Genomic DNA, 27877 nt, shown 5'->3' with positions numbered 1-27877 from the left:
GTGTGTTGGGTCTCCTCTGGACAGTCCATCAGCGGGTGCTGATATGTCCAAGAATGGGTCTAGAGTTGGGGGATTCATCAAGTGAGATGCTTCTTTGCTCTGTGCTGGCTGCTCAGTGCTCACTCATTTCTTCATTCATCCCACCTGTTAGACCTCCCAAGGTCAGGGAGCTCAGTCAGTTGGGGGAGGCAGACACTTAGCTACATGTCACTATCAGAATGGTAAATGTAACCAGAGATGTACCCTAATGCTCGAGCTGGGGTGCTGAGGGGAAGTGTGTAAGAAAAATAGTTCCTCAGGCTCTTTTTCGCCTCCCTGTGGTTGGCCTCTATAGCCGCCACCTGCAGCTTTGTTTTCTTCCCAGGTTTCATTATCCACAAATGATATTGTGTTGATGCAAAAGGCGCTTGGGAGCCTGAGCACAGGGCACATGCACCTGTGATTACGGCCACCCAGGCCAAGAAACTGGCGAACATGGGGTGTGTGCGTATATAAATGTGAACACCTGGGCCAAAAAGCAAGTGGTTGAGAGAGATAAACGGGAGAAAAGCCAGAGAGAAGCTAGAGAGAGAGCTAGAAGATTTCAGGGCCTGGGAGGCTTAGTTGCTGCCTGCCTGCCTGCTGGTCTGCCTGTGTGTCTGGTCCCCTGATTCAGTGTTAAAGGTATGTTAGAGATACTGAAGGCTCCAAAATTCTTTCTGTCCGCCTGAATCAATAACAACCAGCCTGGGGTGGTTGCACAACAGAGTGGTGGTGACGGGAAAGCTTCTTGGTGGTGGTGGTGAAAGCTTCTTGTTGGCCAGGAAGATGGGGAGGGTGGGGAGGCAAGGGTGTTTCCAGGCAGAGGCCCGAACAGCATGCGTGCCAGCAAAACTAGAAGCTGTAAAGAGGGTGTGATGGGGAATGGGCATATTGCCCGACTCGGAACCTTCTTGAAGGAATGGTGAGGAGGCAGCATCGAGACCTGGAGGCCTTATTAGGAAGAGCAGACATTAGCCTGGAGCAGGAGGGAGCCGCAGAAGAGGCATGAATTTAATCCCCTCTGGCTGCAGTGGAGGGCTCAGCAGAGGGAGCTGGCCAGGACAGGGAGACTAGTTAAGAAGCTGTGGGCCAAGGAGCCTAGTTAAGAAGCTGGTGGACCAGGGTGACTAGTTAAGAGCCTGGTATAATTTAGGAGGGAGGCCCTGAGCAAGGCCAGGGTTGAAGGAGGGGCAGGAATAGGCTCATATTTGACCCAAGGCCTGGCTGGGGTAAAAATTCCTTGTTTGCATGTCATTCTGCCGCCTGCCGGGTGAGCAGCAGCTCTGATTGAGTCAGCTCACTATGTGAAAGCCCTAATTTGGAGACTCTCCTGGAGATGAGGCTGAAGGGAAATCACGCAAGGTCAGTTTTCTGGAACATAGTGTCCATCTCCTCCCACCCCACCAGCTCTCCAGGAATCTGAGACCCCATCTCACATTCCTGAGACCCCTGTCCCGGCTTCTTTTCAGTCATCTTGACAACATCCCAGCCCTTGCCAAATAGATGGCCCAGAGGGCAGCCCTCTGCCCCAGCCCCTTTCCCTCAGCCCGGGTCAGTCCTCCGGGGGACAGACAGAAGGCCTCTGCCCCCCTTGGGCCTGATGTTGGTGTCGGCAGACTGGAAGGCGTCTGGCACAGAAAACACACAAAGACCAGCCTAGCCTCTGCGACAGGCCGCACTTTATTTGGAGTTTTCCACCTAAGCAGCTCCCAGCTGAGCTGCATGACATGTGCAAAAGTCCCCCCAGAAAGCTGGGCCTCGCAGTGTGTAAAAAAGGCCCCCATGGGGCAGAGCTGTGCAACCATAAAAAAAGAAAGAAAGAAATCAGTTCTCCAGGAAGCCTGGCTGGGGGTTTTCAGTCACTCCAGGGCCGGGCCAATGCCAAAGCTGCCACTGGTTCTGGATCTGTTTTCTTCTCTGATTGTGCTTTTCCAAGTCCTCGTGGCCACCAGAGGGGCCAGACACAGTCCTCACGGCGAGGAAGTTGGCCGCAGCATGGTTTGAGGGTGACCTCTCTCATACATGCAGACACCCCCAAACACATGCTGCCCCACTGGCCTTACCCCCACCAGAAAACTCAGGGTTTCCCTGGCCTCCACCCCAGCCCCTAGAGTGCCTTCATGACACACTTGAGGAGAGGGACGGCGGCCTGAAACGGACAAGGCCCTCCATCCCCCGGGCACATGGGTGGGACACACGCCGCCCAGGTCACACTCCAAGGCAGGTGTTTGTGGTGTCTGATCCTGTGCGTGTGCATCTGGGTGTGACACTTCGGGGCGTGTGTGAGTTTGTGTTTGGCCAGAGGTGGAGGCCGAGGCTGGGGGAGGCACTTCTGGGATTCAGGGCACATTGACTTTGAAGGGGCTTCCGGGGACACTCTCGTCACCCCACTTGACGATGAGGATGTAGTCCCCTTTCTCCTTGACGGTGTAGGTGACGTTGTAGACCCGGTTCCCCATGTGCTTCACGTACACCTCCTCACAGGGTGTCTTGGGCCCGTGCACGCCCACCATCATCATGTTGGTACCTGGAGAGGGAGGCAGCGAGGGGCGGGCTCACACCAGGGCCTAGAGCACCCGCATGCTCCTGTGGACGTGTCCACCCCCCAGCCCCCGGGAGACCGCCCCCCTCCTCGGCCTGCCTGCTTTGCTGCAGTCCACCGTGAAGGAGTTCTTCTGGCCCACGAAGGCCTGGGACAGGCCGGGGCCCCGTGTCACCACCTTGCTGGCGTCTGAGGAGAACTTGGGGATGGAGCTATAGCTGGAGCCCCGGCTGGAAGACGACTTGGTCACAGTCTCCACCAGAACTGTGGATGTTTCGTGAAGGCTGTGGCCTCCAGACAGCCGGGGACCTAAGGGGTGAGTAGGGTGGCCATTAGTGAGGTTGGAGACCTGCCTTCCTCCCTGGGAAGTGGGCCCTCGCCTGGAGCTGACATTACTTGGGGCCCCATGCTCCCTTCCTTGGTGGAGACACCCCACTCCAAAGAAGCCCAGGCTCCGGGCTCCGGGCAGGCTTATCCAAGATCTTGGGCCTCCGAAGGCCCTGTCCCTCACCCTCTGGACTTTGGGACCTCAAGCTGCAGGGTAGTAAGTCTGGCTTTAAAAATTCAACTAATCCTTCATGCGTTTACAAAAGTGACGCCTACTACATAGTTGCTGAGTTCTGTCCTCCTGGAAGCTAAATTCTGGGGGCCACTGCAGGGGAAAGATCAGTGATGGGCAACAGTAAAGAAGGAGGCGTTGATTCTTAAAAATGCTTCTATAAGACTCCACAGAGTGGCGTACTGTGCCAAGCCAGGCCCGCCCTCGTCCCGGGAACCTGACCGTGATGTTTGGGGCAGATGGAGACCCAGAGCCAACCGGGATGGGCTGGGCTGCAAACACCCTCCCAGGGTACTCACCTGTGACTTTGGCCTTGAAGGGGCTGCCCACGATGTGCTGGGGGCCGCCATACTTGATGGCAATGAGGTAGTTGCCAGGGGCCATGGGCGTGTAAGTGACCACGTGGCCCTCAGGACACTCCCGGCAGTCCAGCTGCACCTTGGAGGGGCCGTCAATGGTGACAGACAAGGCTCCCGAGCCCGCGTTCAGGGTGTTGACAATGAACTCTGAGGACACACCTGGGACCAGAGGCAGCAAGGATGTAGCAGGAAGGACTCGGCAGCCCAGAGCTGGCCGGGGCCCCAGCCCCCCCCAGAGCAGGCTCCATCAGCACTGCCCCTGCCTCCGAGGTGGTACAGGACTAGAGACAAAGCACCACAACATCCACCCCTCCTTCCCAGCCCCCGCTCTCACCAGTGGTGCCTCCTTCAAGACCAGGACCATAGGCTGACACCAAGCCTGGGTCCCCGGCCTGGCTCTGCTCCCCAACTCGGATCTTGAAGGGACTGCCAGGGATGTGGGCGCCATTGAACTTGACATCGATGGAGTGGACACCATTCTCGTGGGGGATGAAGCGGATGGTGTGCTTGTCTGTGGGGCAGAGGGTTTGTGGGTGAGCCCCTGATCCTTCCCCTGGCCTTCCCAGAAGGTGCTGACCTGGCAGGGAGGGGCAGGGCCAGCTCACCACTGTCCAGCTCAGAGACGTAGCATTCCTCCACCGCACCCGAGGGCGTGTGCACCCTCGCGTCGATCACCCCCCGAGCACCGTTCAGCTGTACTGCGAAGGACGCTGGCTGGTTCACCTTGAGGCCCGTCTCCTGCGGAGGCCACAGAAGAGGCTCAGGCTTCCTGGGAGGGTCGGGCGCACTCCTCCCTGCACCCCCAGCCCAAGGGCCCCCACCTCCCAACCCCAGCATGGCTGATCTCAGGTTCTCAACAAGGTTATGGGTGGCAGGGGCTGGGCCTGTGGCCTTGGCATCCACCTGCTAAGAGGTGGGCCCACCTGGCTGTACTGGGCCCGATGGGAGGGCAAGAGATGGGGTGCCTGCCTGGCCAAAGACCCAGACACTGAAAAGCCCGATGCCTGACCCTGCTGTATGGCTGGTGAGCTCGGATAAGGAAAGAAGAGTCTGGACTTGGCCTGGGCATTCCCTGGAGGAAGCAGGCAACGGGGAGACTGGGAGATGTGAGAATGAGCCTGGGGGTGAGGGATGCACCCCGAGTCTAGAGTGGGGGGAGAGGAGAGGCACAAGGACTCTGAGGCTGACTACTCTAGGAGAAGGGGGTATGGCCAGATGGAACACCTGTCTGGCCCCTCCAAGGTCACTGAAAGCCCTTGATGACATGGGCTGCCTGGACCTCTGCCCATCTCTCAGGCAGCGGAGCAAGCACCGGGGCACACACCTGGAGGCTGGTCACTGTGAGGCGGCGGGCATCATCTGAGAGGGAGGCCACGGGCACCACAAAGGGACTGTCTGGGATGTGCTCATCGTTGAACTTGATGGACACCTCATAGTCACCTGGGGGGCAGAGGCCAGTCAGCACGGGCCCTGGGGTGGGGGCTGGCAGGGCAGAACCACCCCCAGCCTCACCCAGGACAGGCTTCTTGGGTCAGGGCTTGGGCCTGACACCATCCACACCCCCAGGGCCCGAGGGAGACAGGCAGAGCGGGGCCACGGGGAGGGGGAGTCCTGCAGCCCCAACTGTCCCCATGAAAAGACCCCATCTGCAAGGTGAGGCGGGGCCAACCCTCACCCCGTCAAGGACACCTACCTGGCTCCTGAACAACATAGGACACCCCACAGGAGCCATCTTTGCGGTCCTCAAATGCAATCTCCGCCTTGCTGGGACCCTCCACAGCGATAGACAGGCCTCCGGCGCCCGCTTCTCGGGTCCAGATGCTGAACTCAGCTGGAGACAGGGCAGGGGGACCCCTTTAGCACCACGGCCCATCCCTTTGGCTGCCCTGCCCCAGGCCTCCTCCTGGCCGCCCGCTGCTCACCTGGCACGCCCGCCACGCCGCGCTCCAGCCCCGTGCCTCCAGCTCGCACCTTGTGGGCACCGCCTTCACCTAGCGGCCCCACAGTGAACTGAAAGGGGCTGCCGGGGACGTGCTGGCCTCGGTACTTGACAGTGACCGTGTGGGGCCCCATCTCCTGGGGCACGAAGCGCACGCTGTAGGCGCTGTCCTCGCCCTCCACGATCTCCGCGGCTTCCGTCTTGCCCGACGGGCTGGTCACCTGTGCGGTCATGTCCTGAGAGCTGGCCTCACCTGCGGGGGTGGCGGTTGTCAGGGAGACGCTGGGGCCGTTCAGGGCTTCGGACCCTCCCTCCGCGGGAAAGCCCCCTCTGCCCCACTGTGTCCTGGGGAGCCAAAGGCCCCGGCATCCCTGTAGGGCCCAGCCAGCCCTGCCCACCTTCCTGCTGCCGGGAGATGCTGCCGAAGGAGCCCAGGCGCTCTCGGCCCAGGAAGTCACCGAATACGGCGGGGAAGGGGTCTCCGCCGACCTGGGTGGACTCCTCCACCCGCACCTCCCGCTTGGTCTCCCCGCCCCGTGTCTTGCTGATCTCGGTGCGCTCGGTGCGGGTGTACGTGTGGCTGCTGCGCGTGAAGGTGCGGGTCAGGCGCTCCTGCGCTGACACCATCTGGAACCAGTTCCCTGGGGGACACGGGGCCAGGGAGAGGAGGGAGGTGAGCAAGCGGGGCGGGGGCCCAAGGGCAGGCTCCGGGCCCCGCCCTCCCCGACGCCCGGGCCCAGGCTCTTCTGGGCTCACACCTGGGATCTTGAGGTTGAGGTCGCAGGTGCTGCCGATGGTGGCGATGGAAGGCGCTTGTCTGCGCCGGGTGATGCTTTCCTTCATGCGGCCCTCGCCGGTGACCTTCACCGTGAAGGGGCTTCCTGCAGGGGGAGAAAGGGCGGGTGGCTCAGGCGCCTCACACCGGCCCCCGGGCTCCTGTCCTCTGGCCTCCCGGCCGCAGCCCAGAGCCTCACCTGGCACATGCTTGTCGGCGAACTTGATGTTGATGATGTAGGTGCCGGGTTCGGTGGGGCAGTAGGTGACTTTGCATGTGCCGTCTTCCATGTCTTCACAGTTGATGTCCACCTTGCTGGGGCCTTCAATACTCAGCCCCAGGCCCCCATAGCCTGGCGGGACATGTCACCCTCAGTCCCTGCCACTCTGCTGTCCCCAAGCTCCATCCGGAATGGGCACCCAGGGGTCTACTAGCTACTAATGAAAGATGGCCCGGGGGGAACAGGGGTGAGCCAGACACTGACCCAGGGGGAGGCAGTCTGGAAAATTCCCTACGTTAAGCCTCCTGGGTGCCCGTGAATGAGGGCAAGAGACACTCGGGGACAGCTGAGCTCTTCCCCCATATGCGAATCCACCCTCACAGACGCTACGGCCAAGGGGGTATTGGCCTGTCCTCACTGGACCGGAAGGGTCTCTGGGCCAAGACATACCTGCATTTCGCGTGTCCACGATGAACTCAGCCACCTGGAAGGTGTGTCCCTCGGACAGGCCCTTGCCCCAGACCCGCACCTTGCTGGCATCCCCGATCTCAGACGGCCCCACCAGGATCTTGAAGGGGCTGTTGGTGACGTGCTTGCCACTCTTGCGCACGCTCACCACATGCTCCCCAACCTCCTTGGGGGTGAAAGAGATTCCTGTGGAGGGGGGCAGGGGTCAGTCGTCGTGTCCTGGGCCGGGCAGAGGGTGCCTTCTTGGGCCCTCCTCCCCCCTCGGCCCCTGTGCCGGGCCCCTCACTCACCAATGTGCCGGTTGGGGAGGCGCTTCAGCAGGCAGGGCTCCTCGTTGCCCGAGGGGGCACGGATGCTGGCGGTCAGCTGGCTCAGGTCACTCTCGGTGATCTTCAGCGATACATCCGTGGAGGTGCCCACATTCAGCTGGGATGTCCTCATGGAGTCATCGCCTGGGGAGGGCCGGGGTGTCAGGCAGCTGTGACTGCAGGCAGGCCCCACCCTTGTGGTGTCCAGAGACTCCCTGGCAGGTCCCCCCTGAACTCAACAGAGACTGGGGACCGCCCACAGGCTCAGAGAGGCTCAGCACCCAGGAGAACAGCCTTCATTCACAGGTTAGCTGCTGGGTAGCGGACAGGCCCCCCAGTGGGCGTCTCTCCAGAGCAGGTTGCAGCCTTAATTTGTGTATTTTAATATGAGTTGCACAGACGCGTGGAAACAAAACACTAGGCTAGACCAGACGCCAGAGGCCCTGACTGCTGTGGGGCTCTAAGTTGCTTGGCCTCTCTGGGCCGGCTGGTTTCCTCAACTATCAATACCCCAGGATTCTCCACACCTCAGCTTGAGTTACTTCAAAGACGAAAAGAGTTTCAAGACATGGAGGGTGGGTGGCTGTTTCTCACCCGTGCAGACAGGAGAGTTCCTTACATGCCCCATAACGTTTTCTCCAAAAACGATCCCTTCCACCTCAGACGGCTCTACCTGAGCCCCCTCGCCTGAGCTCAGCAGCTGCCTGAGCGGACCTCGGCTGGGGAGACTTGGACATATGGTCTGCACAGCCATTGTGGGCCGGGCCGGAGCGCCCACGTGCCCACCCACCTGTGATCTTGGCCGTGAAGGGGCTTCCGGGGATGTGTTTGTCGTCAAAGCGCACGATGATGCTGTAGTCTCCGGGTGCGGTGGGCAGGTAGGACACGGTGCAGGTGCCATCCTTGTTGTCCTTGCAGGTGATCTCTGCCTTGGACGGGCCCTCCACCGCCAGGGACAGACCGCCTGTAGAGAGAGGCGGAGCTGAGATCAGAGGTCCTGCTCCTACCCCTGCTCCCGCTGGCCCCCCACCCCAGCGCCCTGCTTGCAGCCACCTCACCTTCCCCGGCATCCTTAGTGACAATGGTGAAGGTGGCTGGCTTGTTGACCATGCCGTGGCTCAGGCCGGGTCCGTAGGCACTGACGTGGCGGCTGTTGATGGCATCCACGTAGAATTGCAGGGGACTCCCTGGGGGTGAACAGGAAAAGGGGCTAGGTCAGCTATGGAGCCCACCATGGCCCCCTCAGCACCTTCCACAGCCTTCCTGCTAGACCCCACCTCTCTCCATAGGGACCTGACCAGTGGAAGTCTGCTTCCCACTAGGCATAAGCCTCCCCTGGAACTGCCCGGTGTCTGTGCATCACAGGCGCTCAATAAAGATTTGTGGGAAGAAGGCAGCAAGAACGAAGTGGCAGTGGGCTGCACTGAGCCCAGCCCCGGGCAGCCTGGCCCCCGGCTCACCTGGGATGTGGTTGCCATCGTACTTGATCCCCATGTGGTGCAGGCCTTTCTCCGTGGGCGCGTACCTCACCGTGATAGTGCCGTCCTTGTTGTCGGTGATGCTGGGCCGTGCGGTCTTTCCAGAAGGCATCCGCACCTCCCCTGCCAGGCAGACACAGTCATGTCGGGGACCCTGGTTTCTCCTACCGCACCCCAGCCCCTGCTCCTGTGTGTGTTTCCACCCCAGAGGTCAGGTCGGAGACAGCCTGGGATGCTGGGACGAGCCCTGACCTGGGACAGAGGCCTGAGCCGGTTTCAGCTCTGCCCGGCTTGCTGTGCGATGCCGGGCAGCTCACTTCCCTCTCTCTGGGCCTCAGTATACCGAGCCCAGTTATACCAGTTATACCGAGCCAGTCACCTCAAGGGCCTGGAATAGGTAACCTTCCTCTAAGCCCTCATGCCGCAAGGCCCCAAGGCAGTACCTGTGAGCTCCCCTTTCTGCACCGTGAAGGGGATGACCAGGTTGAAGGGCCTCAGCATGGATTCCATTGGCTCCACGGGCACCACTGGCTCCTCGGTGGCCTGTGGCGGGTGAGAGGGAGCAGTCAGAGGCTGGGGTGGCCTGGCGAGCCTGACCTGAGCCGTGACTGAAGTCCAAGAAAATGAGGAAAGAATGAGACGGTTAATGGTGAAGCCAGAGTGCAGCAGAGGTGCATCAGCTGCAGAGAAGAGGTGCCGTGCCCAGCTCAGGGACCCGAGCCCCGCCTGCTCCCCGAGACGACCCCAAACCACTGAGGAACAGAAGGAAGAAATGAAGGCTGAAGAGGAGGGGCGCGGTGTTGCCAGGGGCAGGGCAGTACCCAGTGTGTGGGGTAGGCGCTGGGCCGGGGCAGCTGCAGCACGTCGGAGGGCTCCTCCACGAGGGGCATGGGGTCACACGCCTGCGGGGCAAGGCATGGGAGAGCAAGGCTGCGGCGGGCCGGGCTAGCCTGAGTGGCAAGAAGCTGGCTCGGTATAACTGGGGGCCCACATCCTGGGCTGCCCCGCCACCGGGATGGACGGGTAGCTTTCGCCCACTACCCTCTGGAACGCTTCCTTGTCCCGCAGGGCCATCTTGGGGAGGCGTGCCAGACGGTGGGCCTGAGGGTCAGAGGAACTGACCAGCCAAAGAGCTGACCCACCGCCAGAGGCGCCGGAGGGAGGGCTCTCCTCCTGGGTCAGGAGGCCTCAGACAGAGCGACGGCTTGACCCGAGCACCGTGGGCCCATAATCCTTCAGACCTGGGGACAGGCTCTGGGATGCCTTGCCGCTGCTAAGAGGGCCTGGCCCCCCTCCCAAGCCTCCACCTACATCTAGTCCTGCCCCGCGCGATGCTTACCAGCACGTGGAAGGGGCTGTTGGGGATGTGCTCGCCTCCGAAGCGGATGGTGATGACGTATTTGCCCGGCTCGGGCGCTGTGTAGTAGATGTCGAAGGTGCCGTCGTGGTTCTCAACCACGTCCACGTCGAGCTCTGCCCCGTCGGGCGTGGACACCGTGCAAGTCACCTTGCCCTTGCCTGCTGCCTTGGCGTCCACGGTGATCACCGTCTCCTCCCCGATCTGGATGCGGGGGCCCAGGCAGGCACCTGCCGCACAGGAGAGCCAGGTCAGGGGTCTGTGAGCGCCGGGTCCCTTCTGTCCCCAGGTGCTCCTGCCACCCGCCCACAGCCAGAAGAGAAAGAGGACTCACCCAGGCCGTGGCCGCCAATGGACACTGGAAATAGAGAAGAATGTGAGGTGGTACAGTGTGCGGGGGGGGGGGGTACCTCCCTGACCAGTGGCACCCTGGGGTCTGGGCCAGGGACCTGGGTGGTGGCCGTGGGCAGGGGAAGTGGGATGGGTGCCCACCTGTGACAAGGCACTTGCTGGCGTCCCCGGTGGGCAGGGCATGGATGCGGAAGGGCGAGTAGGGGATCTCGTCGCCGCCGTACTTGATGGTGATGGTGTAGCGGCCGCTCATGTCTGGCAGATAGGACACGGTGTAGGTGCCGTCCCCGTTGTCCCGGATGTTGGCCTTCTTGGGCTTGCCCTCGGGGTCCTGGGGAGGAGCAGAGGTCAAGGCCTGCCTGTGCCCAGAGGCTGGCCTGCAGGCAAGCTGTGCGAGCACTCACCAGGATCTGGACGGTGAGCAGACCCTCACCAGCGTCCCGGGCGTCGATGGTGAACTCCACGGGCAGGCTGGCGGGGATGCCGGAGGCGTTGAGGCCGGGGCCGCTGGCCCGCACTTTACTGGCATCGTGGGCTGGAAGCACCTTGATTTTGAAGGGGCTGGTGGGGCAGAAAGGATGGAGAGTTGGCTGGAGGTCGGACGGGAGGCCTGGAGTTCTTCCCACATTCAAAGCAGGAGAGAAAACTCCACGGGCCAGGGAGGCGGGACAGTTCCCAGAGCCACATCACACCCTGTCTGGGGAGGGTCACTCGGGCCCTCCTTGATGGGGCTGGAGCATTTATAGTCTGTTTCCAGGAAATGCCATGGTTTGATCCAAGAGGAGGGCACTGGAGGTTGCCCCCTCCCCTCCCCTGCCTTTTCCTGGGGGGAAAGCTACACCGAGGGACGGCCCAAGGAGGAGCACCCCCGGGCCTGCTGCTTCCGGGGCAGGGAGCCCAGAGGAAGAGCAGATGGGGCAACAGAGACTGGATGAGGCCAATGTAAGTGGGATGGGTTCTCCTAGGTCTCTCCGGGGGCCCAGTAGGTCTGACGACCCCATTGGGAGCGCCTCAGAGCTCGTCACAGCCCAGGAGACCAAAGCTGGTCCTCACCTTCGAGGCACCTCCTGGTCGGCGTACTTGACAGCTACCGTGTAGGGCCCGTCAGTGGCGGGGGTGTAGTGGACAGTGTGGGTACCATCCCCGTTGTCACGCACCTCCACAGGTTCAGCCACACCTGGGTGAGGGGCGCAGGATCAGCACAGGCTCCCGGCACCCGGTCCCACCTCCACTCTGCCCGACATTCCATACCTGTGGGGCCCAGCACAGCCACCTGTAGGGGGGCCCGGCCAGCTTGGCTGCAGTCCACTGTGAAGGTCTGGGGTACTCGGGCCCTGACACCGGCCCCCAGCCCCGGCCCCGAGCACTTCACCTTCCCAGGGTCCACCACATCCTTCACCGGCACGCGGAACGGGCTCCCTGCACAGAGAAGGGCCCTCATTAGTCCCTACCCACATGCCAGGTGGGTCTCTCTGAGACTGAGCGGCCAGGGAGGCCTGTCCTGCCTTTGAGATGCCCCAGGGAGGCCAGACCAACGTGGGCAAACACTTAGGAACGTGCTACGAACACAGAAGCAGGGATAAATAAACTTGGCTGCAGACAGGCTGGGCAAGCCTCACTCATTTGGACCATAAGCCTGGAAGAAGCACTTCATGAATTAATAAAATGTTAAAAAAAGGAGCATTTCAAAAGTAAAATGTATTTTGACCGTGTGAAATTAGATAAGCTGGGGCTGGGGGAGGTAACACCCAGTTTCAGCAGGCCCAAGTGATTGGATAATTGAAGGCGTGAGCTGCTGCCCAGCAGCTGGGCCGTGTGGGGAACAGGGGGCCCTGGCTGTGCAGGCAGCGAGAGCACGAGGGTGGCAGAGGCGGGCCTCCTGGTGAGAGTGGCCTGGACTGGGTCTGAGTGACCAAACCCCGGGGCTCTGGTGTTCCGGCCAAAGGCCAGGATGCCACCGCCCTGCCCCGGCCACGTTCTCAGCACCCATGCCTGCCTCTCCCTGCCCCTGCTGCTGGGCTCATGGCGTCTGCCCTGGGAGGAGCCTCCACAGCCCACGTCCAGCTTCCCTCCCGCTGGGCCCGCCAGCCCTCTCCGCACACCTGGGATGGGCCGCCCGCCGAAGGTGATGTTGACGTCGTAGTCTCCAGGAGTGAAGGGGACGTACTCCACGGTGCAGCTACCGTCCTTGTTGTCCTTGCAGGACATCTTGGCTTCCGAGGGGCCCTCGATGGCCAGGCCGAGGCCCCCGGTGCCGGCTCCCCTGCAGGAGGACATCTCCATCAGCTGAGCGGGAGCAGCCGGTGGGGTTTGAAGGGCAGCTGAGCTGGGTGGGGCCGGGGAGGGTGTGGGCTGTGGGGAATAGGCCAATGGGGGCCCGGCTGAGGAGGGCCCACCTACAGGGGCGGATCTGAGACCCTGGCGGTTGGGTCTGAGTGACCCTCGAGAGGGGATGGGGCAGGGGTGAGGCACTTGCAGAAGGACAAGGGGGAGGGCAAGTGGCTGGGATCACGGTGGCCAGAGCATCAGGGCCGAGGCTGGGAAAGGGGAGGATACCTGGTCTCCACAGTGAAGCGGTTGGCCTTGTTGACCAGGCCGCTCTCCAGGCCTGGTCCGTAGGCCCGCACGCGGGTAGGGTCGCAGCCCTCGGTCACGCCCACTCGGAAGGGGCTCTTGGGCACAGCTACGTCATCATACAGCACCTCCACCAAGTGCACACCTGGAGGCCGGCCCACGAACGAGTCAGGGTGGGCACGGCCCCCACCACCCTGCGGCCCTGAGGACGCTGTGACCGCACACCCCCGCCCTCGGTCAGGCCCCTCACCCTCTTCGTAGGCCGTGTACTGCACGCGGTAGGTGCCGTCCCCATTGTCCGTCACGTAGGTGTCTGTCTTAGCCCCGGAGGGGTTGAGCACTCGGGCCGTCACGTGGTTCCCGCCGGTGGCTGTCAGGGATCTTGCGTCCACGGTGAACTCGGTGGTCACCTCCCGCAGCACGCCTGGGTCCCAGGAGAGACAGCTCAGCGAGGTTTGGGGGTAGTTTTCACACAGTAGCTCCCCTGCCCCCCACAACTCTGAGGCCACAGCTCCTCTCCACCTGCTCCCTCCCAGCCCGAGCCGGCCACCCTCTGGGCCTGAGCTCAGCTCCGTCTCCCACAGCCCCCACTTTCACTCCCTTCAGTTGCTCTGGATCTCACATGCTTCTGTGCGCCCCACCCCATGCCCAGCTCAGGTCTGGCCCCAGCAGGTGGCCTACTCCCCTTACTGAGCTGAGTCTTGTCACTTTATACTGCAAAGCTTCCTCAGCACCCTCCAGAGCAGGTTTCTCATGAGTTCAGGTCAGGGCCCCTTAAGCTCATGGAGGTCGAGGCTCCCCCCAGAAAAATGGCCACGGGCAGACAAAATTTTGCCATAAAAGTAAAAGCAAAGCTCCAGACCCTGCCCTTGCCCTTGGCTCCCCCTCCGGGGTATCTGAGCCCAAGGACTTCAGGATCATCCAGAGCCCTCCACTGGCCCTACAGAGGCCTCCTAAGCCCTCGGCACTGCCGACTCCCTTGGCTCCCTGACTGGACACCTGATGGCTCCTTTCACTCACCGTGAGGCTCCACGCCGGGCCCCGAGACCTTGACTCCACTGGTGTCCACGGCGGGCTGCACGTGGACGCGGGTGGGGAACTTGGGTACAGGGTGCCCACCATACTTGATGGTAATGGTGTAGGTGCCAGGGAAGGCGGGGCTGTAGGTGATGTGGTAGGTGCCGTCCGCATTGTTTTGAATCAGCACCTCGGCCTTGACGCCGGCGTCTGACAGGATCTCGATGGTCAGCTCAGCCTCGCCCGCCTCCGAGCAGTCCACGGTGAAGGTGGCCGCCTCGCCAGCCTTGCCTCGCTCCAGGCCCGGCCCACTGGCCCGCACCTTGCTGGGGTCGAACACGGGCTGGATGGTGGCCTTGAAGGGTGAGCCGGGGATGTGGGCTTCGGCAAACAGGATGTTGATGGTGTACTCGCCCGGCTCGGTGGGCAGGTAGCTGACGGCACACGAGCCATCGCCATTGTCCTGGCATTCGATCTTGGCCTCACAGGGGCCCTCCACAGTCAGCCCCAGGCCGCCGGTGCCGGCCCCCTTGGTGTCGATGGAGAACGGGGCCGGGGTGCCGACCAGTCCGCCCGTGAGCCCAGGGCCGTAAGCACAAACCTAGAAGGAGAGGCAGGTTGTGGGTTCCTTCCACCCTCCGCGCCCAGCCTTGATGGCTCCCTACTCAGCTGAGCACCTTCTACTGTGGCAGCTACTACAGACCTGGTTCTCAGCAGTTCCAGATAAGGAAACTGAGGCAGAGAGGTGAAATCATTTGTCCCAATTAGTGGACCTGGGACTCACATCCAGGCCTGACCCAAGACTCAGTTCTTAATTGCTAAGCTGTCTCAAAGGCAGGTCCTATGGTGGGGGATACCTGGATCCTTGACTCTGTCCCTCCAGGTACATCAGCCCCTCTGGCCTCCACCCCTGTGACTCATCCTACAAGCCCCTGACACCCAGCTCCCACCAGACTATCTCCTCACCTTGGAGGGGTCAGGAGGCAGGACGCCCTCCACGGCAAAGGGGCTGCCGGGCACCGGGTGACCGTCGTAGGTGATGTCCACCTTGTAGGGCCCCTCCTCAGGGGGCATGTAGCGCACAGACTGGGCGTCTCCTCCACTCACAGGCTCCAGCTTGCAGGGGATGGGTCGCCGGGAGGGTGAGGTCATCCGCACATCCAGCTGGCCCTGACCGCCAGCCCCCCGTGTGTTCACAGAGAACGCCTGCTCTTGCCCCACAGCCACCTCTGCACGGAGGCAAGGTCGCTGTGAGCAAAGACTCCAGCCCACCTCCTCCCAGCACCCCTGCCTGCCAGGGCAGCTCCTGCCCCACTTACTGCTGTTGAGGCCTTGAACTTTGACTTTGCTGAGGTCCAGTGGGGGCGCCACGTTCACCACGAAGGGACTCTTGGGGACAGGGTCCCCACCATAGGTCACCGTCACTCCCATGTTGCCCTGTTGGATACAGCAGGAGGTCAGATCTGGGCGGCTTAGACACAGGCTGGCAACATGCCCTTGGCCGAGGTGGACCTGAGGCAGAGTCCACTGTGAGGATGGGGGCAGGAAAGGGGCCAAGATCCAGAACTGGTCCTATGAGACCGGAGGAAGGAGACCTGCACCCCGTCTGCCAGGATGGGGGGGGATGGAAGGGAACAGGGCATACCTGCTGGACCGGGGTGTACTTGACGGTGTAGGAGTAGTCGTGGTTGTCTATGATTTCGAAGTCCCGCACAGCCTCGCCCTTGGCGGCCCCAGCGAACTGCACGTCCAGCTTGGCCTTGCCGGCTCCCTTGGTTTGCACCGTGAAGTGAGTAGGCTTCCCAACTTCTACACCTGGGGGGCCCATCAAACGGTGGTGAGGACCTGGTGGCCCCCACACCCCAGCCCAGCCCAGCCCAGCCCAGCCCAGGTGCCCACCTGTGCGGTTCAGCCCGGGGCCCTCAGCCTTGACTTTGCTGGCATCATGGGATGGGTCCACCTTGATGTGGAAGGGGCTGGCAGGGATCTCCTGGGTGGAGAAGAGGCCAGGTCAGGGTGCACAAGGGCAGACTCTAAAAGAGACCCCTGGCCCCCCCATTTCCTCTGGGGCACACTGCCTGGACACAGGAAGTGCCCAATGGCCGTGGACTTGTCCCCAAACGATAGCGTCTCAAGTTGCCAGGGGAGACTTGGGAGGTGCAGGTGCAGGTGACGACCAAGAGTCGAGGCGGCGTACCTGGTTGGCAAACAGCACCATGATGGTGTAGTGGCCGGCCCCCGGCGGCGTGTACTTGACTGTGAAGGTGTCGTTGTCATTTTTGATGATGTCAAAGTCAATGTCAGCCTCTGCGGGGCCCACTACTCCCGGGGCACATTTGATGCCGATGCTCACGTCGCCTGAGGGGAGGCAGGCAGGAGGCCATGAGTGGGGGGCTCAGCAACCTCTTTCAGGGACCCTCCCACAGGGCTGGCCCAGAGCCCAGGGTGAGCGCCTCCTGCCCAGGCCGCAGCTGGACTCACCTTGCCCCGCCTCGCTGCAGTCCACAGTGAAGTAAGTGGGTTCATTGGCCTTGAGACCGGTCTTCTCCACGCCGGGGCCGTACACCTTCACCTTATCCGGGTGACTGCCCTCTCCCACGTTTACCTGTGGGGAGGAGACGTCCGTGCTCAGTGAGATGCCCTTCCCAGCACCACCAACCCCGGCTTTAGCAGGGTCAGTCCCAACCTCCCGGCGGGGGTCTTGTGGTGGGGCCTGGAGAGCCAACCTCTTCCACGTGGGGGGTCCCCCCTCCCTCTGGAACCCCTGGCAGAAGGCAAGGGGCAGGGTGAGGGAGACGCACCCGGAAGGGGCTCTTGGGCACGTTGACGCCTCCCCAGGAGACGATGATGGTGTGCTTAATGGGTTTGGTGGGCACGTAGGAGCAGCGGAAGGTGCCGTCGCCATTGGGGATGACCTTGATGTCGATGGGGCAGCCATCGGCGTCCTGTGGGAGTCCCCCAAGCAAGGCCTTAGAGCGCTCTGGCCGCCTCAGAGCTACAGCGCCCTCTGCCGGCCTCCGGCGACCACCTCCCCTCCCACCGCCAGGCTCACAGGCCCTGCGCCCCCCCCCCCCCCTCCAGACCACAGAGCCCGGTTCCACTTGCTCTGGTGGCCAGAGAGCACCCTGGGCGCCCGGGGACCTGGCTCGAGGCCATCTGGTGGCCTGGCCTCCCAGTCTGTCTCTGAAATGTGTTGGTGGAGCAGAGGCTGGGCTAAATCAATGTTCCTATGAGTGAGTAACGAGCCTTGCAAAGAAAAATCATCCTCTTGGACCCAAGAAAACATTCATTAACCTCCAGGGGTCAAGAGACACCCATCTGAGAACCTGACTTGGGAAACCAATGTCCTATTCGAGCACATCAGCTTTTAATTGCAAATTTTTAGTGTGTGTATATAAACGTATCAATAGAGACATGTTTTTAAGATCAATGCTAGTAAGACATCGTGTCCTGCCCGTAGAGCCCTGCCTCCCACCTGCCCCCAGCCCTCCTAGGTTCCCTGACCAGGGCGGCGGGGACAGTGAGGTCGGGCAAGGCCGCACCTGGGCGTAGAGCTTCAGGTCTCCCTTGCCAGCTGCGCGGGCATCGATGGTGAACTCTGCGGGCTTGTCCACGATGCAGCCAGTGGGCTCCAGGCCGGGCCCAAAGGCCTTCACCTGTGTGAGGGCCAGAGGAAAGGGCTGGGTTGGGGATCCCCCTCCAGCGCCCCCTTCCACGCCAGGGTGCAGGGCTGGGGCCCCACCTTGTCAGGGAAGCAGTCAGGCGGGGCGGGCTGGATGTTAGCGATGAAGGGCGAGTCTCGGATGTCTTCGTCGTCGCAGATGACGTGCACGGCGTACTCCCCGGGCTCCGTGGGCCAGTACCGCACGTCACAGGAGCCATCGCCCTTGTCGTCACACTCGATCTTGGCTTGTGAGGGCCCCTCGATGGAGAAGCCTGGGTTCCAGGCAGGGAGGGTCAGAGGGAAAAGAGGCACCCTGGACACTCAGGCTGGCCCCTAGTACCCTTGCTCGTTACCCCGATACCCCACCTCTCCATTTCACCCCGACATGACCGAGCATCCCTGCGTCCTGTCCCGAGAACCCCTCCATCACACCACTTTCCAGGATCCCCCCGGCAGCCCAGTCACTTACCCAGTGTCCCCACCTCCGTGCCGACGGCCTCCACCACAAAGTCGGCTGACTTGCCCACCTGGCCAGTCTCTAAACCAGGCCCCCAGGCCCGGACCTTCTGAGTTCCTGCCTCTGGGCTCACCTGCACCTCAAAGGGGCTAGACAAACAGATTGCTGGCGTCAGAGCCAGGAAGTGCCTCCTCACAGTTACCCGCCTCTTCCCCCAGAGTCGCAGGAAGCCTGTCTCTCCCCCACAGGTTGAGGGCAGAGAGGAAGGCAAGGAGTGCATGGACTTACCTGCGGGGGATGGCGTAGCCGCCCCATGTGATGGTCACCACGTACTTTCCAGGCACCACCGGGTAGTACTCACACTCGTACACGCCGTCTCCAGCCTCCCGCACCTTCACCGGCTCCTCGGTGCCCTCTGAGGAGATGCGGGGAGGGCATCAAGGGTCTGTGAGTGCCAGCTCCTCTGCTCCTTCAGGGAGCCCTGGGCCCCAGTGCCACCCTGAGGCAAAGCTACAGGCGGGCAGGGCAGAGCTGAAACTCGGGGCAGAAACCACATGTTCCCCATGCAGCACGCTGGGGGAGCGTATCATCCCAGGCTGCAGACTGGGAAACTGAGGCAGAGAGGAGACAGAGTGCTCGAAATCCCAAGTCTCCTGGAGCCTCTGCGGGAGGCATGGTCCTGGCTGTCACAGTCTTCAGGGAGTCCCAACACAGGCCGTATTTCTTCCCTGCCCCCCACCCTTCCACCCCCATCCCTGGCCCTAGGCCCTGGCACTCACTTGGGCCTTTGACTGTGACCTTGAGCTCCCCGCTGCCAGCACCCTTGGTGAACACCTTGAAGTCAGCCACTTCTTTCACACGCACGCCCTTGGGCTGCAGGCCTCTCCCAGAGGCACGGCAAGCATTGGGGTTACAGGCTGGGGGAAGAGAAGAGGGGAGAGATTAGTGTGCTGAGGAGCCTGGAGGCCCCAGTCTCTCACACCTCATCCTCCACCTCACTGTGCAAAGTCCTCATGACAGGCACGGGCCACGGCCTCGTGCGAGCCTCTCTCCCCTCCCCTGCCCCTGACACAACAGGGGCAGCTGGGAGCCATGCTGGGCAGGGAGCCGGTCACAGGCCCCCAGCAGGCCAGTTACAAAGCTCCCTTTTTCACTGGGCCCCCAGAGTGAGACCCTTCAGCGATGCCCGGCCCGCCTCTGCTGGCGAGTGCTAACGTGGCACCACTCTCTTGGCCTGCGGACTGCGGACGGGGTCACCAAGGGGACGAGCAGCAGCGGCAAGGGCTCTGACGGGCAGGAAGAGACCCGAGTGGGAGGAGTCAACTCCCCAGGGCCTGGTGTGTGGGTGCTCCCCGTACATGCTCCCATCCCTGCGCCCTGTCACTTCCACCAGGCCATTCCAAGGTGGCAGCTGGAATCCTTCTCTGTGGTGTCTGCCCTTGTGGGGTAGGATGAGATCTCTCCAGAGCCCCACCCCTGGCTTCTCCTGCCCCTCGTCAGCTTCAGCGGGTTTACCCGGCCCTGTGGGGTGAGCACTTCATTTCCCACAAGTCCTCAGACCGAGAATGTGGTGGCAGCGCGCTGTGTCCGGGCCTTGGGGAGTGAGGGTGCGAGAGGTAAAGGGCTTTTACCTTCTGCCACTTGGACAGGGAAAGGACTGCGGCTGATGGGGGCCCCAGCGAAGGCCACGTGCACCTTGTGCGGCCCCTCCATCACCGGCCTGTACGTGCAGCGGAATGTGCTGTCGCCCTTGTCCTCCAGGGCCACCTCCACCGTGTCCTGCCGGCCCTGCGGGTCCACAATCACCACGGAGACGTCACCAGTACCGGCCCCTGCCGTGGACAAAGGCTGTCAGGTCTGGGCACTCACGGGTGCTGGGGGTTACCTCCCCCAGAGACTGCCCCCCAGTCCCCGCCTGACGTCTCACCAACCAGCTCATTCTTACCCGCAGTGTAGATGTCAAAGTAGGTGGGTTTGTTGGCCACATTACCCACAGGCTCCAGGCCAGGGCCTCTGGCTGATACCTTGTTGGCATCACCCAAGGCCATGCCCACATTCACCTCAAAGGGGCTATGTTCAATGTTCTGGCCAGCAAAAAGCACGGTCACCTGAGGGTCAGGAGTCAGAGGTTAGCTTCTAGGGGAGAGCAGTTCTGAGGGGTCAAGGGCAGAGCAGGGGCAAAGAGGGTAGAGGTGGGTGGCGGTGAACGGGGTAGGGGGATGGGAGGTGAGGGGGTGTGAGCTCAGAGAGGGAGCTCAGAGAGGTGGAGCTCAGAGCTCCATTCAGCCAGAGCCAACGCTGTGAATCAACTGGGGGGGAAGCGAAACCCCTCGGGTACCTTGTGCAACCCCGCGACCTTGGGCACGTAGGAGACAGCATAGGTGCGGTCCTTGTCATTGTTGGGAACCACCTTGGCCTGTTGGGAAGGGAAGAGATTGGGAGTCGTGGCGGCAGTAGCCCCTGCTGACCCCACAGGGCCCAGCAGCCCCCTGGAGAGTCCTCCCAGCCCCTAGCACAGTGGGTGGCGCTGGCACAGGCTCCAGGCCATCCTATCGCTCTCCACCCACGCTGTGTCCCCAGCGCCTCCCGCCTCCCCATACCTCCTCGGTGTGGCCCTCGGGATCCTCGATGTAGACCAGCACCTCGCCGACGCCGGCATCCGCGGTCTGCACCGTGAAGTGGGCGGGCTGCAGCACGGTGTTGCCCTGGGGTTCGATGCCTGAGGGGCAGAGGGCAGAGCCCCATTACTTCAGGACACCCATCCTAGCAGGTCCCGCCTGCCCAGAGCCATCAGGGGGTCCACACCTACCAGGCCCATAAGCAATGGCTTTCTTGGGGTTCAGCTGCTTGGAGCGAACAGGGGCTCCAGGCTTGAGCTTGGCCTTGGGGAACTGGGACAGGTAAGTCATAACAGAATGCTCATCCACGTTGGGGTCCACGATCTCCTCGGGGGCAATCACCTGCCATAGGAGGAAAGGAGTTTCAAGGTGCCTTCTTGCCTGGCAGCCCCTATGCCCACCCACGCCCTGACCAGGAGAGGCCCACCCTCCACCCTGGCCCTCCTGCTCTGTACTCTTCCCCTACTCAGTCTGAGAATACCTGGGGCACCCCGAGCCAGTCGTCCGCCTGCTGCATGGCCTCCCGGGCGTTCTGCACGGGCTTGTTGGGGTCCCAGGCTGCCCAGTCAGGGCAGAGGCCTAGAGAGAGGGCAGAGGAGATGGCGACGAGGGTTGAGCAGAGCCAGAATGCAGAGCATTTGCTCATGCATGCCCTCACAGACGGGGGTTCACACCCACTCCCACACAGCTTCAGGCCCCTGACTGGCCAGGTTCCTGCTGACCCCCAACCTTACAGTCCATCAGTGGAGCTGCCCGCCACCGCTTCGAGGCACGGCAGCCCTGCCTAGTAGCAACAATAGGCCTTTCTGCCCTGGCTGACGCAGCCTGGCACCAGCCCTACCAGCCGGTCTCCTGCCTGTCCGGGCCGCAGCAGAGACCCTGAACGCCAGACCCCTGTGAAGGCTCCTCCTCCCAGACCCCTCCTGTCTCATTTCTGCTGCCCCAGGGTGGGCAGAGGAGGCAGAGTCCTGTCCACATGTGCCTCCAACCCCTCCCCAGAAGGTCCTGTCACAGCTGCCCTGAAGCCTTGGACGTCCAGCATTTCCCACATCTACTTTAGGGCATAAGACTCCCTCTCCCTCCTAACTGCCCACTTGGGGAAACTGAGGCATTGAGGGCTTGTTGGGAGAGGGTGGGTTCTCCTCTATGGCATCTAGAACCCAGCCCTCCTAATGGGAGGGCGGCTGAGGCAGCTCCAAACGGCTCCTGGGCAGAAGTATAGGGACAGGGGTTGCTAGGGCCAGGCCAGAGCCGGTGGCTGATTGGGGGGCGATGCTCATTGTCGGGGGAAGGGGCCGGCTCAAAGGCTGGAATCCAAGACTGGCCAGAACAGCTGAGCTCACTGCTGGCAGCCACACCAGCTGCGGGCAATGGCTCAGCAGTTGGGAATGCTTCCCAGGCAGCCAGTGCCCCGGCCTCCTACCCCCTGCCCCACGGTTGACCCCAGATTGGGGGAGGATTCTCCCAAGGGGCCATGGCTCCCCAAGGGCAGAGCCTACCGACCCAGAGGGTCAGAAGATCTGTCTTCTCAGATGAGGGTCAGAGAAGAAGCTGGACACAGAGCAAGGCTCTCACCCGCGATCCTCAGTCTCCCGAGCTGCCCCTCTGACCAGGCCAGAGCCTGCGTGGGGAGAGGTCGCCTGCCCTGGGCAAGCCACACCAGCCTCAGTCCACACCACCCTGGGCTTCAGCCCCTTCTCAAAATTGGTCCACGGTCTCTCAAAGAACTTTTCTGGGTCTAACACCTGGCCTTCTTGCTGCAGGAACCACCGCACGCCCCCTGCCTCCGCTCAACTTTTGCCCGTGTGGCAAAGTAGGAAGTTGAGGGAGTAGGGAGTTGAGACCCTGGTTCAGTTTTGCCACAGATCAACTGTGCTGTCTTGGACAAGTCACTGGCCTTCTCTGGACCTCAGGGTCCTTGTCAATGAAATGAGGGGTTCTAAGCCTGCAGGATCTGGCACACCCATCAGCAAGGGCCTGGTGCCCACAGTGATCTCTGTTTCTATTCCCCGGGGGCCCTGAAATATTCTGGCAGCCACAATCTCAGGACCACCAGCTAGTCCCAACTTTCCTTCTGGGCTAAGGGCTCCGTGCTGGGCCCGTGGGTCCACTCACCAGGGGCGCAGTTGTCCACCAGGGCGCCCAGAGCTTTGCCATCCTGCCAGTCACGGTTGAAGTTGGTGATGGGCAGCTGGGGCACCTTATTTTGGATCCAGCCGAGCAGACGCTGCTTGGGAGTCTGCTTGCGGGCGTCCTCATCTTCCTCATCTTCCCACATGGGCATGGAGATGGAGTAGTGCAGGATCAGAGTCCAGATCAGGCCCAGGATCAGCTTCAGGTTCCCATCCACGATGGCCTTGCTGTCTGTAGACAAGAAAGGACAAGAGGTGCTCAGGAGAGCCTGGCCCCTCCGCCCCCACGATGCCCTACCGCCCCTGCTCCTGGACCTAGTCCTTCTCTGCCTACCAGGTTCTCTCCCTCCAGGAAGGCCCAGCCTTAGGGACCCCTCCCTCTCAATGAGGCTGCTGCCCAGGGCATTCCTGCAGCAGGTACCCCCACCTCTACCGCAGCCCTGGAGTGGGCCTCCACTTAGGTTAGATGCATCCAGGAAACTAGCTGGGACTGCGAGCTCTTGGGAGCAGACACTGTTTTGGTTCATTTCATTTTTTGACAGTTTCACTGAGGTATGTTTAACATGCAACAAACCACGCATGTAGACAGTACAGCTGGGTAAGCTTTGACAATCCGTATAAACACATAAAGCTATCACCCCACAAGTCAAGATTATAACTGCATCCCTCCCTCCTAAAGTTTCCTTGCAGGGACCCCTTTGTGATCCTACTCTCCTGCCCCTCTTTATCCCCGCTTCCCAGGCAACCAGGGGTCTGACCTTGGTCACTAGAGACTAGTGTGTGTTTTCTAGAGTTTGGTACAAGGGGAATCATGCCGTATGCACCTTTTCGTTTGGTCTGTTTTCTCTCACTCTAAACACTGGATTTTACCTTCCCAAACTCAGGGCCTAGAACTTTGCAGCATCTCAATAAAATAAACATTGGTTGAATGAATGAATATTTTAAACACTGAACTTGGAGAGGAGTAGAGATGACTGCTACCAGCCAGATTCTCCTCTGGATGCCATAAAAGGCTTTTTGAACAAAGTTCTAGGAGAAGGGAGGGCTTGAAAGCTTGAAAATCATGTTTTCTGGGGCCTCCCTGGTGGCGCAAGCGGTTAAGCACAGCACTATCTGCAACACGAATTAGATCCCTGGCCAGGCAGCAACCCACATGGCGCAGCAGACCTCTCCTGTCTCACCCTCTGCTCCCCTCAGCAGTGTATTTCATCAGTCTGCCTGTTCTGTTCCCCACCCTGTCTCTGGTGAATCCTCTCACCCTCTCCATCTCTGGTCTGTACCCCAGTTCTTGTTTGCATAAATAAAAATAAAAAGAAAATCATGTTTTCTAATGCTAGGAGTCCACGGCTTCACAAGAGCCAAGAGAAAGGTCTCTGAGGACTCAGCCTCAGATGAGACCCTATTGCCTATCCCCAAACTTTGGGAAAGACAAGGGACTAGACAGGATTCCCTAAGATTTGGGGAAATCTCATAATAGCCAAAGAGAAATATGCAGGAGCCGAGGCGATCCAGGTTATAGATCTTTGGAATCTAGCTTATTTGTAAAGAGCATTGCAGGCCTGAAATCCATCAGCTCTCCCAGTGCTGTTTTAGGAGATTGGGAGGGGGCAGAAGACTCAGCCTTGTTTACTGCTGTTGCCAGAGAGATGGGAAAGGGTGGGGCTGAAGGCAACCCCACACATATCTCCCCTCTCCCCCTGAGCCACCCCCCATCTAGGGGGGTGCAGCATTAGGCAAGCATGGGCCTAGGAAACCGCAGCATCCCCCACCCCACCCCCACCTGTCTCTAGGTCCCTCTGGCAGTGGGCTGGGGGCCCCTTGGCTCCCCCACCCATTCACTGATTCATCCTTCCTTCCCCTCAGCTCCCCAGCCCGCCCCCTCTCCCCCTGGCTACACTGCAGCACAATGGTTTGGCAGCTTTCAGATTCCATGACACACTCCCTCCCGGCTCCGGTGCTAGGCTACATTCTCTCTCTAACACACAGGCCCACGGCACTTTCACACAGTCTTGACACCCAGTCCCCAGAGCCTCGCACGACCCTGACAGCCTCCAAAGCCTCGGCTGGCACACCCAGAGAGTTTCTTGTAAACTGGAGCCAGGCCCCCAGGAGGGAGGCCTTGAGGTTGCTAGAGCTAGGGGGCCTGAGGTGTTGGGGGGGGGGTCATTCATATTTGCTGAAGAGAGAGGCTCTCCCCAGCAACTGGCCTCGGGCCAGACAGCAAGTGGTCTGCTGTGGCTTGTGGAGAGAGAGGGGTAGGCCTGCATCCCATCCGGGAGCTTGACCTTCCTCTCTCTCCCGCCTTGGAGACCAGGCAGCTAGGTTCACCAGGCTTTCTTCCTCCCACCCCACTTGCCTGGGGATACCCCCAAAGGGGTGGGAGGAGCCCCACAGCCAGTCCCAGAGGCCACCCCAGGCCTCAAGTGGAGGGGGGAGGAGAAAGGCCGCTGAGGGAGGTGCCGGGACAGCTGCTGCCCCCTCCAGCCCCTCCCTCGGCTGTTGGCTCAAGGAGGTGGAATAGCAACTGGGGAACAGCTGCGGGACAGAGCTGCCTCATAAGCCTCTTTGTTCAGAGGGGCTGAGGGGGTGGTGGGGGCCGGGACTGGGTAGTAGGGGACACAGCTCCTTAAACCCAGGATGGGTGCCCCATCTCCAGGGCACTTCTCCGCTCTCACCTCTCTCCTAGACAGGGATGCAGGGAGTCTTTCCGACCCCCTCCCAGGTGCCCAGAGGCTCAGTTCAGTCCTGAGACGGCGCCAGGAGGAGGTCCCTGGACAGCCGCTACTGAGTGGGATGAGGGAGCCCGAGGAAGCAGGATGCCCCCCTGGTGGGAACCCCTTTCCCTCGTTTCAGGGTAGAGCGCCCCGCCCCCAGGCCCCCTCCCCTCCAGTGTCAGCCTCCGGCCCAGCAGCAGAATTGCTGACAGCTTATCTCATCAGTGAGTGAGCCACTTGGCCCAAATAGGGAATGGCTCCCCTTCCTCCCAGCGGGAACCGAGGCGCTCCCTCCCGCCTCCACAGCCGCTGCTGCTTCTTCCCCCTCTACTCTGAGCCGGCCCCTTCACCGTTGAGCCAAGGGGGCCGGAGCCAGGCACCGCCATGGGGGAAGGGAGAGGTGCGCTCAGGAAGGATGAGGCCTGGAGAGGGGCCTGCCGCCCCCGCAGCGGGGAGGGGAGGAAAGGCTGAACAGTTTCCTATAAAGCCTTGGTGAGGCTCCAGGCTGTCCCGCGACACCCCACTTAGGCGAGACCATCCAGTCTGTCAGATCCCAGTGTGTTGGGGGTCGCAGCCCAGGGCTATCTCTGGTCCCCCACCCCAACGTACACACCCTCAAGTAGCCTCAGCCCCAACTACACACACCAGGGCCCCCTCCCCCACCCCTGTCCTCAGGCTTGTCCTTCTGGAAAGCTCAGAGACATCTGCTGTGTCACGGAGGCAGGGCTATTTCCAGGCCAGCGCGGGTGGGGGGGGCAGTATTGGGGCAGGAGGGGGTAAGGCCTAGAGATGGGACTGGACAGGGCAAAGGGCCTCAGACTGACCTCAGTCGCTAATTCAGGAGGCCTAGAGACACCCTGCAGGAGATGGGGGTGAACAGACATTCCTCCATCTGGAGAAGTCTGGGTCAGCCTGGCTTGGTAGGCACCTGACCCCAAGTGCTACTCCTCTCCTGTGGTCCGAGGGTGCACCCCGCAAATGACACTTTCCTCTCAATCACTGCAGTACTCTTAAGACCTCAGCACCAGAGTAGGGGGTCTTCCCCAGGCCCCCCAGCCTGCGGGGATGTGTGCCCTGCTGCCAGGAGAGGGGCAGCCTCGGTCCACTCCGAGCCCACCCCAGACTCCCGGGCTCCCAAGCCTAGAGCGCCTCCCCACCCCCACACAGCACCGACACACCTTCCAAATCTGGTTACACTCAATGACTTCCTCCCTGCTCCAGGCCTTCCCCTCTCTCCTGGCAGCCCAGAGCTTTAGCCGCAGCCAATCCTGCTCCAGGGGACGGGCTTGGTGGGGGTCACGGTTATGTGGGAGCCCCCTCCTCCACAGGCTGAAGTGGCTGGAGGACCAGCAGGGGTTAAGGCTCCCTGCCCTCTCTCAGCGCCTTTTTAGGTTTCTGAGGCTGTGCCCCGCCTGGCCCTGGGGCTGCCTAGGAGCCAGTCTGGGCCCCCCTAACTGCCCGGACCCCAGCACTCTTTGCCTCCATGGGCCTGACCCGGACCTGCTCCTCCCCTGCGGAGGTGCTGGGAGGCTGGGAAACCCTTTGCTCTGTTCAGGGGGAGACCCCCCGGAGTCAGTGTCGGGGCCCTGGTCAGCCCTCTCCAGCACGGGCTGGGTGGATGGCGGGGCGGTAGGAAAGAGGATCCGAGAGGAAGCAGGAGCGGGCTGCCGGGAGTCTTCGGGGGATGGAGAAGCTGGAGGGCTTAGGAACCCTGAGGTCTGGATACCCCCAGGCAGCCCCCAAGGCCAACAGTTCTGAGAAAGGGGTGAAGGCAGCGCGCGGCGCGCAGGAGGCCGGGGGCCAGGGTGTCTCCCGGCGCCCGTCTCAGCCGCCCCGCACGCCCCGCACCTGCCTCCCCCGAACCCCCGCGTCCCCTCCGCCCCGGGGCCAGCCGCTCCGGGGCACCCCCCGCTCCCGCCCGCACTGACCGATGGACACGAGCTTGATGTGCTCGCGCTCGAGGAACTCGAGGGCCACGGACACGTTCTCCAGCTTCATCTGGCGGAAGTTGGGGCGCGGGTGGAACTTGCGGTACATGCGCTTCTGGCTGAGCACCTCGAGCAGCGCGATGAGGCGCAGCCCGTCGCTGAGGTCGCGCTGCAGGTCGGTGAGGCGCTTGCCCACGCACTTGAGGTGCTCGTTGCACCAGCGCGTGAAGGTGTTCTGCTGGATCTTCTTCCACGGCGCGTCCTCCGCCAGGTCCTTCTCGGTGGACGGCATGTCGTCCGCCTCGTCGCCCAGGCCGAGGCCCGCGGGGTCGGTGTAGACGCTGTTGTTCATCATGCTGGCGCCGGGGGTGCTGCGCGGCGGGGTCGGGGCGCGGC

The 27877-nt window shown here is 61.8% G+C and overlaps 1 protein-coding gene across 2 annotated transcripts; it reads right to left on the bottom strand.

Moving 5' to 3' along the window:
* Window positions 1-1655: 1655 nt before the first annotated feature.
* Window positions 1656-27877, bottom strand: FLNC (filamin C). 2 transcript variants are annotated; one of them, XM_037512919.2, is made up of 48 exons: window positions 27482-27877; window positions 22823-23071; window positions 21189-21286; window positions 20899-21049; window positions 20690-20808; window positions 20428-20505; window positions 20035-20197; window positions 19721-19921; window positions 18869-19006; window positions 18378-18504; window positions 18102-18238; window positions 17711-17904; window positions 17511-17624; window positions 16770-16913; window positions 16450-16573; window positions 16166-16326; window positions 15868-15958; window positions 15614-15783; window positions 15288-15405; window positions 14935-15197; window positions 13972-14569; window positions 13202-13375; window positions 12934-13096; window positions 12480-12640; window positions 11629-11796; window positions 11431-11554; window positions 10782-10938; window positions 10519-10708; window positions 10361-10384; window positions 10009-10256; window positions 9491-9571; window positions 9113-9212; window positions 8652-8792; window positions 8250-8378; window positions 7982-8155; window positions 7174-7335; window positions 6866-7069; window positions 6395-6547; window positions 6179-6301; window positions 5819-6061; window positions 5404-5673; window positions 5175-5312; window positions 4806-4921; window positions 4087-4219; window positions 3816-3992; window positions 3422-3640; window positions 2663-2872; window positions 1656-2548 (listed from the first exon to the last, which is right to left on the bottom strand). In XM_037512919.2, exons 1-48 carry the CDS (start codon window positions 27834-27836, stop codon window positions 2361-2363), a joined length of 8163 nt encoding a protein of 2720 aa, XP_037368816.1. In that variant the 5' UTR covers window positions 27837-27877; the 3' UTR covers window positions 1656-2360. The 2 variants fall into 2 exon arrangements, with proteins under 2 accessions (XP_037368816.1, XP_037368825.1); XM_037512928.2 differs by lacking the exon at window positions 9491-9571.

Source organism: Talpa occidentalis, unplaced genomic scaffold (assembly GCF_014898055.3).
Source record: "Talpa occidentalis isolate TD23 unplaced genomic scaffold, MPIMG_talOcc4v2.1, whole genome shotgun sequence".
Taxonomy (NCBI): domain Eukaryota; kingdom Metazoa; phylum Chordata; class Mammalia; order Eulipotyphla; family Talpidae; genus Talpa; species Talpa occidentalis.
Note: the sequence above shows the minus strand (reverse complement) of the source record. Positions and strands in the feature narration are given on the sequence as shown.